Source organism: Coloeus monedula (assembly GCF_965178545.1).
Source record: "Coloeus monedula genome assembly, chromosome: 2".
In the NCBI taxonomy this organism is placed as follows: domain Eukaryota; kingdom Metazoa; phylum Chordata; class Aves; order Passeriformes; family Corvidae; genus Coloeus; species Coloeus monedula.
This window is the reverse complement of record NC_138782.1, coordinates 119,979,254-119,997,236: the sequence shown is the minus strand read 5'-3', so window position 1 is coordinate 119,997,236 and position 17,983 is coordinate 119,979,254. Positions and strand designations below refer to the sequence as shown.

Here is a 17,983-nt window from a genome sequence, read left to right as displayed (position 1 = left end):
GTTTGGGGGTCCGGGGCAGTGACCCCCCCCCCGGGCAGGCAGGGGAAGCAGCGCAGCCCCGCTGCTTCCTGTGCTCTCGGCACATCCGCGCTGCAGGTCGTGCCGAGGCGCTGCCAGGAAAGTGGCTAAAAATAACCCCGGGTGTTTCAGGGGGTGAGAACCGCCGGGGGCCAGGGGAGCAGGGGCAGCTGGGGGAGCGGGGGGCACTGCTGGGTGCAGAGCGGGGCTCCCACCCACTGCGGGCATCCCTCAGCACTTTGCCCTGGCTGCAGGGCACTGGGCACCCTGGCACAGACCCTGGGGTGGCCCCAGCCCTGTGTGACACCGGGACGGTACCACACAGCTGGCACATGGGGATTCAGCCCCCCTTAGCAGCTGGAGCCCCCCAAAGCAGCAAGGCCCGAGTAGGAGAGCGGCCAAGAGCTCTGAGTGCTGGGAGACAGCAGGGGACATGGGGGAGCAAGGGAGACTCTGGAGACAAGGGGGGACATTGCAGGATAGTGTGGGACACTGTAGGACACTGCGATGGTGGGGGACACTGCGGGACAGGAGCTTTCCAGCTCCATGCTGGGAACAGGAGTGTGTGTGTACTCCAGGTATGCCCAGGCATCCCATCCTCCCAGGGCTGCCTGCAGCCTCAGGGATCTCAGGTGGGGAAACTGAAGCATGGGAGAGGGGGCCTGGCCTGTTCTGAGATGCTGGTCCCCTCTGTCACTGGGACGGGTCAAACTGGGGGGGCACTGACTGAAGTGGGGATTTCCCGTGGCTGCGGCTCATCCCGGGCGTGGGATCCCGGGAGGAGCAGGGGAGGGTCCGGCAGGAGCCGAGCCCGGCGCTCGAAGGTGCCGGTGCTGCCGGTGACCCCGGCACGGGCACGGCTGGAGCGCTGGAAATGGCGGGGGGGGGGCGAGCTCCCGGCAGCACCACCGCCCCCTGCGCCCTCCTGGGGACCACCGGGAAGCGCTTCGGCACCACACCCGGCCGGCCCCGCACCCACACCGGTGTCCGGCCGCCCTCGGCCGCGCAGCAGCCGCGCTGGGGCGGCCCCACGGCCGCGGCCCTCCCTGCTCCCCCCGACCGCGGCTGCGGCGCTCCCGCGGCTGCGCCTCGTGACTGCGGCAGCATCTGCAGCGTGCGGCTCATCCATCCATCCATCCATCCATCCATCCATCCATCCATCCATCCATCCATCCATCCATCCCTGCATCCCTGCCTCTTCCAGCTCCATCCCTGCCTGCCTCAGCCACCCCTGCCTGCTTCAGCCATCCCAGCCCCTTCCAGCTCCACCCCAGCTTTCCCCTGTCCACCCTGGCCCTTCCTGGGCACCAGCACTGGCTCGGCATGGCCAGCCACTCTCTGTGATGATTCCAGTCTGGAAGGCCCAAGTGCCAGAGCTGGGAATGCTGAGAAGGGTGCCCCGAGGTCCAGAGTGTCCCGAGGTCCAGAGTGTCCCTAGGTCCAGAGGGACCCTCGAGGGTCCAGCCTGTGCCGTGGCCTCTGGTCCCGTCCCTGGGCACCCCGGGAGCGCTGGGCTCACCCCCAGACCCCTCCCCAGAGGTGTCACAGCCGTGCAGCCCTGCTCTGCTCCGGGCTGAGCAGCCACAGTTCCCTCAGCCTTACCCCAGCAGAGACGCTCCAGTCCTGCAGTATCGCAGGGCGCTCGGCGGGCTCTCCCCAGCTTGTCTGTGTCCCTCTTGTCCTGGGGAGCTAGCGCTGGGCCCGGCGCTACGGGGCGCCTGCACTACCTGGGCACCTCCTGATGTGGCCCAGAAATGCCCGGGACCCCTGGGACCCCCTGTGCTTAGCTGTGCCCCAGCTGGGTGCTGGGACTGACCCTCAGCACGACGCTGATCCCTCTGCCCTGCCTGCACCAGAGCCGGCACCTCCTGGGCACCGTGGCACCGCGGCCCCATGGCCCCAGCACGGGCAGGGCTGCCGTGGGGGGTCACAGGTGCCAGGGAGGTGTCACAGATGGGCAGGGATATGCTGGCACCAGGGGGCACCGAGCACAAGGACAGGCATCCCTGTTCCTGCTGTCAGGAAAGGCGATGATGGGGGCTGGGATGAGCATGCGGGCACAGCCCCCCACTCCGACCTGCTGCCCCCACCCCAAACCCCGCATGGCATGGAGGGGCTCAGCCCTTCCTCCTCCTCCTCCTCCTCCTCCTCCTGCGGCAGCGCTGCCCAGCCCAGAGGCCCCGCGGAGGAGGACGGTGGGGCCGCGGGTCCCTGGGGGGCTGGGCCCTGCAGCGGGGAGCCCCCAACGCTGAGCTCTTACTTTTCTCTGTGGCCTCCAGGAGTTTCCTCCTCCCGCGTTTCTTCTGGGGGTCGGAAGGGGCCAGCTCACCCTCATCGGCTGGGGCGTCCAGGCCCTCCTTGGGGGTGCAGCGGCCGTTCTCCAGCGCCCGGCCCGTCTCTCCGTCCGGCAGACTCTCCGTCTCGTCCTCCTCGGCCCGGCCGCCCTTGGGGCTCTCGGCGGCCTCCTCCGCGTCCCCCTCCACGTCCCCGTTGGGCAGCGGCTCGGCGGGACTGGCCTCCGGGCGGGGCGGGGGGCACTTGGGGACGGCCGCGATGTCTTTGGGGGTGTCACTGCTTTCCACCTGCTGAGAGGAGGGGAAGGAGCTGCGGTTGGTGCTGGCGGGGGGGACAGCAGCACATTGCGCTGGAAAGTCCAAGTCCCACCTCCTGCATCCCAGGTGTGGCGGCTGCCGCTGCCTGCCAAGGGGACCCTTGGGACCAGGACACGAGGGGACCCTTGGGACCAGGACACGGTGTCACAGCACCCTCAGGGCCAGGACACATGGATGTGACACCCTCATGATCAGGACACACTGCTGTGTGACCCTGAGGACCAGGACACTCCACCATGGCACTCTCAGGACCAGAACATACAGGTGTGTGACATCCTCGGGGACCAGGACACATTTCCATGACCTGCTCAGGGCCAGGACACGTGACAGCAACACCGTCAGACCATGACACAACAACACAGCACCCTCAGGACATGGACAGAGTGACAAGATACCTTTGGGACAACAACAAAATGCTGTGACATCCTCAGGACCGTAACAAAAGGTGACACACCACGAGGATCAGGACACAGCACCACAACAGCTGCAGGAGAACGACACTGGGCCATGACACCTCCAGAGCAGGGTGCCACAACACCCTGGGGAGCGGGACATGGTGCGGTGGTGCCATCCGGACCACAACACGCTGGGATGTGCCCCGGGTGCCCAGTCCCCTGTGGGCACTGCCGGTCCTGCCTGGCACGCCTGTGAGAGGACAGCAAGGGGACAGCAAGGCAGCCCTAGGTGTGGCCCATCCCCGCTGGCATGGGCACATGGGACAGGGGCACGTGTAAGGGAGAGGCAGGGCCAGGCCCTGTGATAACCTCGTGACACATACATGTGCAGGTGTGTGTGTGACAGGTGTGTGTGACAGGTGTGTGACACGTGTGACAGGTGTGTGACACGTGTGTGTGACAGGTGTGTGTGTGTGACACGTGTGTGTGACAGGTGTGTGTGTGTGACAGGTGTGTGACAGGGGTGTGTGTGACAGGTGTGTGTGTGACAGGTGTGTGACAGGTGTGGGTGTGACAGGTGTGTGTGTGTGACAGGTGTGTGACAGGGGTGTGTGTGGCAGGTGTGTGACACGTGTGTGTGACAGGTGTGTGTGTGTGACAGGTGTGTGACAGGTGTGTGACAGGTGTGTGTGTGACAGGTGTGTGTGTGACAGGTGTGTGACAGGTGTGTGACACGTGTGTGTGACAGGTGTGTGTGTGACGGATGTGTGACAGGTGTGTGTGTGTGACAGGTGTGTGACAGGGGTGTGTGTGTGACAGGTGTGTGTTTGTGTGACAGGTGTGTGACAGGTGTGTGACAGGTGTGTGTGTGACAGGTGTGTGACAGGTGTGACAGGTGTGTGACAAGTGTGTGACAGGTGTGTGTGACAGGTGTGACAGGTGTGTGTGTGACAGGTGTGTGTGTGACAGGTGTGTGACAGGTGTGTGACAGGTGTGTGACAGGTGTGTGACAGGTGTGACAGGCAGTACCAGCAGTGCAGGACACGTGTTGCTGTCCCCAGTGCTGGGCGCAGTGACAGGGCAGGGACAGAGCCCGAGTGTGGGCTCCGGGGTGGCTGTGCCAGCGCTTGCGTGTGCCAGCCCTGGCACGAGCCCCAGCACAAACAGTGCCGAGCGTGGGACACCGCCATAGGGTTGGGGCAGCATCGTGGCACCCTGCCATGCAGCCAGCCTGGGCAGCTCTATGGCACAGCTCGGCACAGCTCGGCACAGCTTGGGACAGCTCAGTTCAGCACAGCTCGGTTCAGCACAGCACAGCTCAGTTCAGCATGGGACAGCACAGCTTGGCACAGCTTGGCATAGCACAGCACAGCTCAGCACAGCTCGGCACAGCTCGGCACAGCACAGCACAGCTTGGCACAGCTCGGCACAGCTCGGCACAGCTCGGCACAGCACAGCACAGCTCGGCACAGCACGGCACAGCACAGCACAGCTCGGCACAGCTCGGCACAGCTCGGCACAGCACAGCACAGCTCGGCACAGCACGGCACAGCTCGGCACAGCACAGCTCGGCACAGCTTGGTTCAGCACAGCACAGCTCAGCACAGCTCAGCACAGCTCGGCACAGCTCGGCACAGCTCGGCACAGCTCGGTTCAGCACAGCACAGCTCAGCACAGCTCGGCACAGCTCGGCACAGCTCAGCACAGCTCGGCACAGCTCGGTTCAGCACAGCACAGCTCAGCACAGCTCGGCACAGCTCGGTTCAGCACAGCACAGCTCGGCACAGCTCAGCACAGCACGGCACAGCTTGGCACAGCTCAGTTCAGCACAGCACAGCTCAGCACAGCTGGGTTCAGCTTGGCACAGCTGAGTTCAGCTTGGCACAGCACGGCACAGCTCAGCACAGCTCGGCACAGCTCGGCACAGCTCGGTTCAGCACGGCACAGCTCAGCACAGCTCAGCACAGCTCGGTTCAGCACGGCACAGCTCAGCACAGCTCGGCACAGCTCGGTTCAGCACGGCACAGCTCAGCACAGCTGGGTTCAGCTTGGCACAGCTGAGTTCAGCTTGGCACAGCACGGCACAGCTCAGCACAGCTCGGCACAGCTCGGCACAGCTCGGTTCAGCACGGCACAGCTCAGCACAGCTCAGCACAGCTCGGTTCAGCACGGCACAGCTCAGCACAGCTCGGCACAGCTCGGTTCAGCTCAGCACAGCTCAGCACAGCTCAGCACAGCGCAGCTCAGCACCAGGAGCAGGAGTCAGAGTGAGAGGCCCAGCCCAGCCCAAGCGGTTTCCGTGGCCAGGGAGAGTGAAAGTGCTGCTGTGGCTCTGCAGAGCTGGCGCCGGCACAGCCCTGGCAGGGTGGGCGCAGCCACCACCGCGTGCCCAGCCCGGGCCAGCCCCGCTGTCGCTCCACTCGGTGCCCTCCCAGGGGGTGCAGACTCTCCTGTGCTGGGACACCCCTTCCCTTGGGACTGGCCCTCACCACCCCAACCCTGTGGAGCCGTTCGGACACTGGCACTGGCCTCCCCGGACACCCCGCACGCTGCCATGGGCACAGGGTGCCCACCCTGGTGTCACCCCAGCACTGGCACTGAGCACCCACAGACAGACACCGTGAGGTGCTGCCGCTCCCGTCCTCCCACAGCACAGGAAGGTGCTGGGGTGGCATAGAGTGGTGACAGGGTGGCACGGTGTGGTGACAGGGTGGCATAGTGCGCAGTTGGCCACGGGGACCCTCCTGCCTGTCCCCAGTGAAGTACACAATGGCCTGCTGGGTGGCAGGGTCCAGGGAGGGGACATGGCACTGCTGGGGGACTGGCGTGGGCCACAGGGCTGACGGTGCTGCCCGCCAGGGAGGGGTGGGGAAGGGCCACCGACGCTGAGGCACAAGCTCCAGGGGGATGGCAGGCAACAGGCAGCCTGTCCTCCCCGAGGTTCCCCGGATTCGTGCCACAGGGTCCCGTGACCCCTGTCCCCACCATCAGGCTCCCCTACGCAGCCGCCGCAGCCCCACAGCCGCTTCCTCTCCCTCTGGCCCCAGGGCTGCCACTGCCACTTCCTCTGGAGCTGGGAAGGGAGGGCTGAGAAGGCGCTGGCACTGACGAGGGGATGTTTGGGTTCAGGGGGGCCCAGCAGGACTAGCTGTGGCTCTCCCCATCCTGGCTGCATCAGGCCCAGCCCCCAGGGAGGGCACGGCCCCCCGAGCGGACACTGGTGCCGTCAGGAGGGCAGAGGTGCCAGTCCATGAACGAGGGCACACCTGGGCTTTCAGAGGCCAACGGCCGGACCTCGGTGTGCCCGGCCAAGGGACGCTGCAGCCCCGGGAGGGCCAGACACCCACCGTGGTATGGGCTGGCAGTGGGGACACCGCAGTGTGGCCTGGGAGCAGTGCAGGGAGCTGGAACCAGGGCAAGATGGAAGCCAGGGAACAAAGTCCCCACTGGTGCCACGGTGAGCAGGACAGGACCAGCCCGCGCTGAGGGGGCCCCGACTGCCACTCCCCCCGTGCAGCTCACGAGGGTCCCGGCCACCCCTGGCCCCGCTCCCGCCTCTGCCTGGTGCCGCATCCGTGCTGAGAACAATCGCAGGGGCTGTGGGGCTTCCCGGGAGGAAACGGGAAGGCCGGGGATGTGCTCCAGATCAGGCGCGCGGGGGCTGCTGGAGGCACGGCTGAGGGGTTTGGGGGCCTGGGGGAGACTCGGGGTGGCTGCGGGGCTTTGGGGTGGCTGTGGGGTTCAGGGAGGCTGCAGGAACTCAGCCCACCCCCTCGCTGGGATGGGCCCTGGGGGCTCAGCTGGTGTGGGGGTGGTGGGAACACAGTGGCACGGGCTCCCCTTGGTGCTGCCAGGCTCTGGCAGTGGCACCGGGACTGACCGTCGCCGCTGGGCCTGCACTGCTGCCAGACAATGCCAAGAAGCCGTGCTGGGCAGGAGGGTCCTGGGATGGGGCACATGGGACAGGACACGCACCGTGTCCCCTCACATGGCGTCCTGCCGGGACAGGGACACACAGCCCACCCAGCAGCGCGGCCGGTAAGCCCTGGCACGGCCCCCATCCATCCCACCCCGGCAACACCCGCTGCCGATCCCTCCACAGCTGCCCTGGCCAGACCTGGTGCCCCAGATTCCCTACCTGGGCCAGGACCGGACCCCAGCTCACCAGGCCCCCCGTGCCACCAGCACGTCCTGGTGCTGCCACTCAGACACTGGGCCGGGGGGGTGCAGGGGAAGGGAAGACCAGGACCCACCCCGTGGCCTGTCCTCTTCCCGGCCGCTCCGGCGCCCATCCACATCCCTGAGAAGGGCCGGCGGCGGAGCCTTCCTGCCCTCCCACCCACCCGCTTCCTCTGTCTGCCGGGCCCTGGGAACAAGCGCTGCCTTTCTCCCGCTCCCTCCCCTCGGCTGGGCCCCCGCCAAGGAGGCTGCTCTGCCAGGAGCCTGCGAGGCTGCACGGCCCCGTGCCCTCCCCACCGCCCTGGGGACACAGGGTGACACTGCGGACACTCCCCGAAGAGGGATGGCGGGGGTTGGCACTTGGGGCTCCCGTGCCCACCTCAGCCTGGGGAAGGTGCCCCTGTCACCCACGGCACCACCCGCTGAGGGGCATCCCTCTGCCAGGCACAGCTGGGATTGGGGACGCTGGTCTTGGAGCCATGGCATGGCACTGCATGGCTTGGCACTGCGTGGCTCAGCATGGCTCAGCCCAGCACAGCTCGGCGTGGCACGGCTCACTGGTACCATGACACCCTCCCCACAGGGCCGTGCCCAGCCAGCCCCCTGCCAGCTCCCTCTCCAGCACCCCGTGCCCTCTCACACCGCTGACCAGGCACGGGGCGAGGCGGGTGCTCAGCCCCTTTGGCCACACGCCTGCCCACCAGGACCCTGGGAATGGGGTGCTGGGACCCCCCCGCCAGCACCCACAGAGCCAGCCTGGCGCCCATGCCACGTGCCAGCCCCCTCACCCCGCTCCGGTGCCCCTGGCACAGCGGGCTCTCCACAGCAGGATATTTTTAGTAGCTCACACCCGCAGGGGCTTCCCTGGCCTGCTGGCAGTGCCTGCGGCTGGCCACGCCAGCTCTGCTCTCTTGGCACCGGGAGCTGCCGGCCCAAGGGCCAGCTCTGGCACCAGCACCGGCACAGGGCAGGTGTGTTGGAGCACGCAGGGACGGGCACCCAGCTTCAGGGCAGGATGTGCCCGGCGCCCTGGCGCTGCTTCCATTCCTTCATCGTGCCGGGGGGTTCCTGGGGCCGCCGGCTCCGCTGGCCGGACCCCTCCTGGCTCTCGGGCCCCGGCTGTTCCTGACGACGTTCTGCACTTGTTCCCGTGCCAGCATTGTTCTTCCACCGCGGCGGCTCCCCCCGCCCCGGCACGTTCCTCCCGCCCCTGGGGCCACAGCCAGCGCAGCCCAGCCGCCCAGCCCCGCGCACCCGCTCGCCTCAGGTGACGCTGCCCCGGCTTTCCCGTGCTCCTGGTACCAGGGTGGCAGGGATCAGGGATCATCGGGACAGGAAGCTGGGACCTGAAACGTCCCAGAACAGGATTAGCCCTTTTGGCTGCCAGAAACTTCTCCAAAAAGGATTTGCAACCAAGAGCGAAGGTGCCTCAGCTCTGTTTGTCCCCCAGGCCCTGCTTGTTCCCCTGGCCCACTCATCACCCTGGGCCTGTTTGTCACCCCTCTGTCCCCTCCTGTGGGAATGAGGACTGAGGACACTGTCTGAGCCTGGGAGACTGAGGGCATCCAGAGGAGCCTGCTCCTCTGCTCACACCGAATTCATCGTGGCAGCAGCCAGGTGCCACCTGGCCACCCTGCAAGGAGGGAGCCACTGTGGCTCCCCAGTGGTGCTGGGGCACACCATGGCTCAGAAGGGCCAAGCCATGAGTATCCTCAGCCCCGGGGGCCCTGTCCCAGCACAGCCCCGAAAGCCCCGAGCACCCCATGACTCCACAGCTGACCCCAGAGGGCACGGTGCCCGTGATCCAGCCGAGAGCTGAGCAAACCCGGCGTGCTGGGTGGGCATTGCCTGGGTGGCAGGAGCCGGGGAGGCCGGCAGAGCCACGGGGGCTCTGCTCCCTGGGCCCAACAGCCCCAGGGTGGGGGAGCAGGGTCCTGGCTGCCCAGGCAGGGAGCGAATGCACGGTGGGGCCTCGAGCAGAGCCACACGGAGTGGGATGGTGCCACCGGGCACTGGAGGCCTTGCCGGGGCCGTGGGGAGGGGCAGCGCTGAGGGCCAGGAGGGGACACCCTCTCCTGCTGCTGTCGGGTCTCCTCTGGCTCGGTGCCCTGGCACTCAGGGCAGCCAGGCCAGGCCAAGGTCTCCCGCCAATGCGGCCGCAGGGCAGGACAGCCCCGCGGGGGGACACCGCCGCCACCCACCTGGCCCCGGCGCCTGCTGGCTCACCTGGGCATGCTTGCGCTTCCGCCCGGGCCGCCCGGCTTTCCTCATGGGCGTCCCCGGCTCCTGCTTCTCCTCCTTGCTCGGGTTCTCCTCAGGCTCCTCTTCCCCCTGCGAGCCGGACACAGAGAGGACGGTTACACCGCCGGGCAGCCCGGGCATGGGCATGGCTCCGCTCCTGCTCGGCTCTGGGATCGCCGGCACCATGGGCACCGCAGGGGATGGGCGTCTGCCTGGCCCGGGGGCAGCACTGTGGCATCGTCGGGCCAGCAGCACCAGGACACTTACAAGGGTGGCAGTGGCTCCCGCCACACTTGGGCTGTGGCATAGGCCACCATAGGCCTGGGAACCTCCGCAGGTGACCCTGCCGTGCTATGGCCGGCTCAGGGCACGTGCCCACTGCTGCCACCCCCAAGCCCTGTGCACGCGGGGCCGGGGGCTCCGCATCATGGAATGCGGCAAGGGCTGTGTGGACACGTCACATCACGGGCCTGCAGGCAGCCATGAGGCTCCCTGGGGACAAGGGCCAGCATCAGGAGCCCTTGGAGCAGGCAGCTGCCTGCTTTGGGGACCACGCTGTGCCCCAGAGCAGCTGGCAGCGCCCCGCGCCCGTCCCTGGTGCCGTGGCCCAGCGCTGGTGCCGGCAGCACGCATGTGCCGGTATGGCGGCGGAGCAGGGCCGCAGCTCCGGGAAATGAACCTGCTCCTGCGCTGGGGCCGCGGCAGCGCCCAGGAACCGCGGCGTGCTGGGGGGGGCCCTGTGCCCCCTCAGGGTCCCGCGCCTGGCACCGCGGCACGGGGGGATGCAGTGGGGCAAGGGGCGCGTGAGGCCCCGGCACGGCGCGGGGTCAGTTTCACCTGAGCCCCAGAAGGTCCCGGCAGCAGCAGCCAAGCAGGAAGAGGCCACGGAGGGGGAGCAAGGGAAGGAGGAGAGGCCGGTGGGGGGCTGGTGAGGGAGAGGCCTGGGAGGGGATGGGGCTGGCAGCCAGACAGCGCCGGCATCCAGCTGCAGCCGTGCGGTTCTGCACCATGGCGGGCGCCAGCCCTGGCCACATTCCTGCCCCGTGTCCCTCTGAGCTGGGGCAGCTGCAGCGTCGGGATGGCAGCTGGAACATCCCTGTGGGTCCAGCACGAAGATCCCACGGCACTGGGACACCCCGTGTCTCATGGCCATGGTGCCCCATGTGCTCTCCCCCCGTGCCCACTGCTGCCTGTCTCCGTGTCTGCTCTTGCTGCATGTGGGATTGCACAGGAGCCACGTGTCGCTCTGTCCCCAGCCCCCATGGAGTCCCGCCAGAACCGTGCTTGTCCCAGCCCTGCTCTCCTCACGTGGGGCCGGGCAGCCCCCACCCCCCTGTGCAAACCCCTCCAGCCCTGCAAGGACCCCCCAGCCCCCTGCACAGACCCCCTCCAGCCCTGCAAGGACCCCCAGCCCCCTGCACAGACCCCCTCCAGCCCTGCAAGGACCCCCAGCCCCCTGCACAGACCCCTCCAGCCCTGCAAGGACCCCCAGCCCCCTGCACAGACCCCCTCCAGCCCTGCAAGGACCCCCAGCCCCCTGCACAGACCCCCCCCAGCCCTGCAAGGACCCCCAGCCCCCTGCACAGACCCCCCCGCCCTGCAAGGACCCCCCCAGCCCCATGCACAAACCCCTCCAGCCCTGCAAGGACCCCCAGCCCCCTGCACAAACCCCCCCAGCCCTGCAAGGACCCCCCAGCCCTGGCATCTGCTGGCGCTGCAATGCCAGGGCTGAGCAAGGACAGGAGGCATTGCAGCACGCAGGGGCACTACCAGGGCCGGGCCCCACTCACTCCCCGTGCCATCCTGGCTTGAAAGTTTTGGGACAGGTCCAAGGACAATGTCAGGATCCCAGATCCAGCACCATCCTGATGCAGAAGTCCCTGAGGGGGATTCTGGGGGTCCCTGCCCCACAGGCCCCCTGTGCCTTGCTGTGCTGCAAAGCCAGGGCAGCACCAAGGAGCCCAGGGGTCCGGGCCAGCCCCAGTGAGACCCTGGCACCTGTCCCTTTGCCCCGGTGCTACCCTGGGCGCTGGCACTGCCACAGCCAGTTGTCCCTCCTGTCCAGGTCCTGGCAGCATTTACAGTGGATGTAAATGAAAGATTTGGGGGGTGTAATGTGCACCAGGTGGCAGCCAGGCCTCCCATGGCCAGGGGAGGAGGCAGCTGGGGAGCACCCAGTGGGTGCCAGAGAGGCCAGGGGGGGCTCCAGGGTGAAACGCTGGTGGGTCAGAGCTGGCTCGAGGGCTACCACAGTGAGGGGGCAGCGGGGGTCCCTGCTGTGGAACCAAGGAGGTGCCCCCAGCACCTATCAGGACAGGGAACCCTTCCCGGGGCACAGCCGGCACCCCAAAAGCAGGGCAGGAGCCGGAGTGCATCCCGGGCACCAGCAGGGCTGGGCAAAGGGCTCGGCGGGGGCTCTGCTCCCCCCAGCCCGGCACAGGGGCCGGTGCCGCCGTCCCTCGCCGCCCGCATCCCGCCGGGAGCTGAGTCATCCCCCATCCATCACCCCGTGCCCGCCGCCCGGGGCGCGGGGCTCCGTGGCACGTCCCCGGTGCTGCTCCTGCGCCGCTGCCAAGCAACAACCCGGAGGGAACGGCGGCCGAGCGCGGCGGGCTGAGCTGCGGCATGACGCAGTGCTGGCTGCGCCGCCAGCCCCGCTCCGCGGCACCGGCCACAGAGCCCAGCCCGCGGCCCCGGGGGGAAACCGGGTGCGGAGACCTCCCCTGGGTGGGAGCGGGGCTCAGCCCCGCCGGGTTTGTGTCGGGAGCCACCGGCACGACCCGCAGCGCCGGAGGCGTCGGGGGCGGCTTCGCCCTCCCGGCCCCGCGGGCAGCGGCCGCCCTCGGCAGGGGTGACCTCGGCGTGCGGCCGCGGGGGAGGCGACGCCGCGTCCCGCAGGGTCAGCCCAGGACAGTGCCCGGGCACCGCCGCGGCCGGCCCCGCTCCCGGGGCTGCCGGGCTGCAGCGGGCATCCCACGGCCCTTCCCTGCACCCCTCGAGCCGCGCGCCCCAAGGACCGCCCCAAAGCGCGGGGGGCTGCGCATCCACCCCGCTCCTGCCGCCAACACTGCGGGCAAAGACAGACCGACCCGCCCCTGGGGTACTCGTGCACCCAGCTGTGCCAAGAACGTGCCGGGCTCATCCCAGCGGACACACGGGCACATCCCGGCGGACACACGGGCACTTCCCGGCGGACACACCGGCCGGGCCCTCCGGCAGCCGGGAGCAATGGCTGGAGGACGGGGAGCACCAGTGTGTGAGAACAGCGTGACCCAGCCGGCCAGAAGGAACTGGGATGACCCCGACCTGGCGGTGCCCGCGGTGGGACGGTGTCCAGCTGGCCGCAGCCCCGGCACCCGGTACCCACGCCTTGACTAGCCCTACCCTGCACTGCTGGACACTCCTCCCCACAGAAAGAGCAATGGCTTTGCCAGCCCTGGCAGTGGGAGCGGCCACCCTGGCCCAGCATGTACTCGGCTGGGGGGTCCCTCCTGAGCCTGGTGTCCACGTGGAGGAGGTGCAGGGACCCCTGGATTAGGTGGGACCCCCACGAGGGGTAAGCAGGGCTGGCACAAGCGTGACAGGGCCACCACACGTCCCGCCCAGCACAGGGCATGAACCCTGCACACGCTCCAGAGCCAGGACATCCCCCATCCCGGGGGACACTCCCCTCCTGGGGTCACGTCCACCCTGCCAGCCGCCTTGCCCCAGCTCTACCCGCAGCCGGGAGGTGACAGCAGGTCTCTGCCCCCGTCCACTCCCCGCGCTCCCCAGCGCCAGGAATAGCTCAATCCGCGCTAATCCCAGCCGCGGCTCAGGCCTCTCCCTGCCCCCCCTTCTCCCCCGCCGGCACCGCGCTCCCCTCCGCCGAAAGGGGCTGGGGTGTGGCAGAGGGGCCCCGCACCCCCTTCTCCTGCCAGCTGGGGACGAGCCAAACCCCCGAGCCCCCCTGCCTGGCGCGGGGATGGGACGGGCGCGGGGCCGTACCTTGTGCGTGTCGAGCGCCTCGCGGCTGGGCGCGGGGCTGCCGGCGTCCAGGGTCCCGCTGGACGGCATCGTGGGGCGCGGGGCCGGGCGGCCGCCGCCTCTTCAGCACCTGAGCGGACCCCGCTGCGCCGAGGAGGGGTCCGGGAGCCGTCCCCCGCCGCCTGCCTGGATCCTCCTGCCCCTGCGGGAAGCGGAGAGGGACGGGGGTGAGGGGGTGCTCCCGCCCCGCCGCCCCCCGCCCAGCGCCCCCCGGCCCGGCCCCAGCCCCGGCAATTATTAACACGCCACAGCCTTGACTCGGCCGGGCTGGGCCCCTTCCCCGCCATCGCCCCGGCAGGTGCCCGAGCCCCGGCCGACGCCGGCTGCGCGGTGCACGGTGTGGGGTGCACGGTGTGGGTTCAGGGTGCGTGGGGTGCGTGGTCCATGGTGTGGGGTGCGGGGTGCACAGTGTGGGTTCAGGGTGCGTGGTGAGGGGTGCACAGTGGGGTGCGGGGTGCACGGTGTAGGGTGCGGTGTCAGTGCAGGGTGTGTGGTAAGGGGTGTACGGCATAGGGTGCAGTGTGTGGAGTGGCGATGGGCACAGGGTGCACGGTGTGAGGCGTGGGGTGCCCTGTGGGGTGCAGTGTGTGGGACACAGTGTCCATGGTGTGGGGCACAGGGCCCATGGCATGGGGTGCATGGTGTGGGGTGTGTGGCGTGGGGTGTATGGTGTGAGTACAGGGTGCATGGTGTGGGGTGTGTGGCGTGGGGTGTGTGGCGTGGGTACAGGGTGCATGGCACAGTGTGGGGTGCACGGTGTGGGTACAGGGTGCATGGCACGGGGTACAGGGTGATGGGTGCACAGTGTGGTGCAGGACACCCAGCACACGATGCTCAGTGTCGGGTGCCCAGTGCACGTTTTGGGGTGCATTGTGCACCTTGTAAGGTGCATGGAGGGGGGTGTGTGGTGTGGGGTACGAGGGGTGCAGTGTGCAGGGGCAAGGTGCACTTTATGGGGTGCAGGGTGTGGGGGCAGCAGGGCTATGGGGTGCAGGGTGCTGGGTACAAGGTGTGGGGCATGCGGGGTGCGGGACAGGTGGTGCAGGGTGTGGAAGGTGCACGGTGGAGGGGGCACAGGGCAGGGTTTGGGGTGCAGGGTGAGTGGGGTGCACAGTGCAGGGTGAGTGGGGCGCACAGTGTGGGGTCTGCACGGTGTAGGATGTGTGGGATGCTGGGTGCAGGTAGTGAGGGGGCTGGGAGGGCCATCAGGTGTAGGGCTGTGCGGTGCAAAGTGCAGGGTGCAGGACTGGGGGGGGGTGTGCTGGCTGGGGGGCCGAGGAGGCCAGGGGATGCTGATTGTGGGTGCCGGATGCAGGGAACCGGGGGATGCTGGCTGTGGGGTGCCGGGGGGGTGCTGGGCGTGTGGTACAGGGTGTGGGGTGCAGGATGCGGGGTCCCGGGTGCGGGGTGCTGGCTGCGGGGGGCCGGGGGCCGGGGGGGCCGCGGGGGAGGCGCCAGCCGGCACCTGTTGCTATGGCAAACGCTGCGTTCGCCATGGCCGGGGCTGCTGTTGCCTTTGGCACCGGAGCTGCAATTTGTTTCTAGAGCTTTCCAGCCGCAGCCGTTCCCAGCGGCGGGCGGGGGGCTCGGGCGGGGGCTCGGGGGGGCCGGGGCGGGCAGGACGCCGCTCTCAGCACCTCTCCCACCTCAGCACATTCCCCCTGCCCGTGGCCGGTGCGGCGGGGGCTGCTGGGGGGCCGGGGAGCTGCAGCCGCCGCCTGACACAGGCACGGGGACCCCCGGGATTTGGGGTGCTGGGCCGGGGGACAGATGGGGGGAGCTCAGCCCTCTCCGTCCCAGTGCCCGCTGAGCGGCCCCTCTCGCAGGCTGGCCGGGGGGGGGATGTGGCCAGGGGGAGTGGGGGGGGTGGGTGCAGGCTGGGGATGGAGGGTTGGGATCCGGGGTGGAGAGTGGGACCTGGGGGTGCAGGTTGGGACCCGGAGATGCAGGATATCAGATGGAGGTGTGGGATGCAGGCTGTACCCCCAGGTACAGCCCTGTGCCGGCCAGCGGGCACTGGGAAGGGGCTCCCCATCCCGTTCCCTCACCAGTTCGGGGAGCCCCCGGGGAAGCCCCCGGCCCCATCGCCGGCCCCATTCCCTTCGTGGCACAGGGGTGCCCATGCCAGCTCCCTGCGGGCACACTCGCCCCTGGCCCGGCACTTGGCCCCCGACCACCGCGATGCCCGTCGGTGAGGGGCCAGGGCTGGCACCCAGCACCCCCGCACCCCCAGGCCACCGCTCTTGGCCCCCCTGGCAGCGGCTGTGCCACCAGCACGACGGCACGCTGTGGGCACGGCACGGCAAAGCACGGCACGGCACGGCACCTCGGCCCCACGTTCCCCCGCGAGCTGCCTCCCGGGGTGCCACTGGCAGAGCCCCCACCATGCCCGAGCCCCCCGGGGACCCCGGCCCCGCCGCGCCTCGGCACAGCCCCGGGGCGGGCACGGCACGGCCGGACACGTGCGGCCGGGAAGCACCGGGGACACCGCGGCTGCACCCGGGGACACCGCGGCTGCACCGGGCACCTCGGGGGATCCCCCGCGCCCAGAGGCGCCGCGGGGCGCGGGGGTCCCGCTGCCGGGGGTCTCTGCCGTGCCGCCGGCACCGCCCGCAGCCCCCGGCCCCCCTCGGCAGCGGGGTCCCTCCGGCAGTCCCGGGGGGCGGCTGAGCCCCCCCGGCCGCCCGGTGCGGCGGCGGCCGAGCCCGGTTGGCGCTGCAGAAGGGGCAGCTCGCGGCTTTGATTCGCTTCCAGCCAACATGGTCTCCAAATGCTCTAAAAATAGTTGTTCTGCGCACAAACCCCGCGGCAGCCCCGGCCGCCGAACAAAGCCGGGGAGCCGCCGCGGCCCGGCCGCCTCCCGCTGCCCACCCCGCGGGGCCCCGCCGGAGGGGACGTGCGGGACCGCGGCGGTGGTCCCGGCCCCGCGCCCCGCGCTCTTACCCGGCTGCGCTCGCCCGCCGCGGCGGTGCGGGACGGGATGGGCCGGGGGGCTCGGCACCGTGCCCTCGCCTTAGGCCGCCGGGACCGTCCTTCGCGGCATCCCCCGGCCGGCGCCCGGCTCGGCGGCGGTGACGGACCCTCGCCCGGCGTTCCGGCGGGGAAGGACCGGCCGCCGGCCCCCGTGCCCGGCTGCGTCCCCGGCGGCGCTGACCCTGTGGCCGGGCGAGCGGGGGCCCCAGCCCAGTTCGCGGTGCCGCTCCCGCACGGCAGGACCGGCGAGTCACGCTCGCCGCGGCGGCAGAGGCGTTCCGAAGTAGGTTACCTGCGCCGGCTGGGCGAGACACGCGGCAGCCACCGGCACGAAAATGGAAAACCCACCCGAAATCCCGCCTTTTTTTTATATTTAGGGACCTCGGCGGTGCCGCGCCGCAGCCGGGAGCCTGCAGGGACCTAACCGGCCATTTTAGGTGACGGCGAGCGGGGTCCCCCGCAGCCCCCCGTGCCGGTGCCGAGCGGGGAACACCGTCACCGCAGTCCCCCCCTCCCGTCCTGAGGTGACCCCGCGTGCGGCGGTGACACCCCCCGCCTTGGCCGGGGTCCCTCGTGCGCCGGCGGCGGTGGGGACGCACGAGGGACCCCGTCCAAGCGCCTCTCCCGTGACAAGTGCCGCAGCGTATTATTATTGTTGTTGTCACTTTGAGTCACTGCCACCACCGCGCTCCTCCTCCTCCTCCTCCTCCTCCTCCTCCTCCTCCTCCTCCTTCTCCTCCTCCTCCTCCTTCCCAGCGCCAGGGAACAACTCCGGGATTGAGTCAGAGGGGACAGGAGCGGCGGCCGTGAGTCACCCCCACCCTCTGCGCCCCCCACCCCTGACTCACAGCGGGGGGGGCCCCCCGAGCCCCCCTCAGCGTGGGTGCTGCTGCCAGGGGGGGCCAGCAACAGGGTGGGCATCCCCGGGCTACGAAATTTCGCCTCCGACAGACGGTCGTGCCGAAACCACCGTGGCCTTGACCTCATCTCCGGAGTTGTAGTTTAGGGGTGAAATATTTGGCCTCTGCGGGAGGAGCGCCTGGCCACACGTGCCACAGCTCTGGGAGCCACCACCACTGGGATCTGGGGGACTCGGGGGGATGAAGTGCCGGTGAGAGCTGGGGTGATCTAAAAATAGACCTGGCCTGGAGGGGGGACCCTGTGGTGGTCAGCAGCACTGAGCCAGCCCCGTGGTGCACCCCAAGGACGGAGTTGCTGCACCCACAGCATCCCGCGGAGCGATTCACTACACCCCATGGCACCACTGCACCCCACGGTATGCTGGACAGTGATTTGCTGCACCCCACAGCACCCTGGAGAGTGATTCACTGCACCCCATGGCATCCCAATGAGTGATTCACTGCATGCCACAGCACCCCAGAGAGCAACACACAACACCCCACAGCATCCCAGGGAGAGGCACAGCACCCCACAGCACCCCAGCACTCTACAGCACCCCAGGGAGCAACACATGGCACCCCACAGCACCCCTGAGAGTGATGCACGGCACCCCAAAGCACCCCACAGCACCCTGGGGAG

General features: G+C 69.3%; 1 protein-coding gene across 4 annotated transcripts in view; it reads right to left on the bottom strand.

Annotated features, from left to right (window-relative positions):
• The window catches only part of DNMT3A (DNA methyltransferase 3 alpha), a 37,598-nt gene that overhangs the window by 16,447 nt on the left and 3,168 nt on the right, over positions 1-17,983 (bottom strand). For 2 of the 4 annotated variants that reach the window (XM_082303164.1, XM_082303166.1), the window contains exons 2-4: positions 13,433-13,613; positions 9,431-9,535; positions 2,279-2,603 (exon numbers count right to left, since the gene is read on the bottom strand). In XM_082303164.1, coding sequence (XP_082159290.1) covers positions 2,279-2,603; positions 9,431-9,535; positions 13,433-13,501 — 499 coding nt within the window. In that variant the 5' untranslated portion in view covers positions 13,502-13,613. The remainder of the gene's footprint in view (positions 1-2,278; positions 2,604-9,430; positions 9,536-13,432; positions 13,614-17,983) is intronic. The other 2 variants (XM_082303165.1, XM_082303167.1) reach the window with 2 other exon arrangements.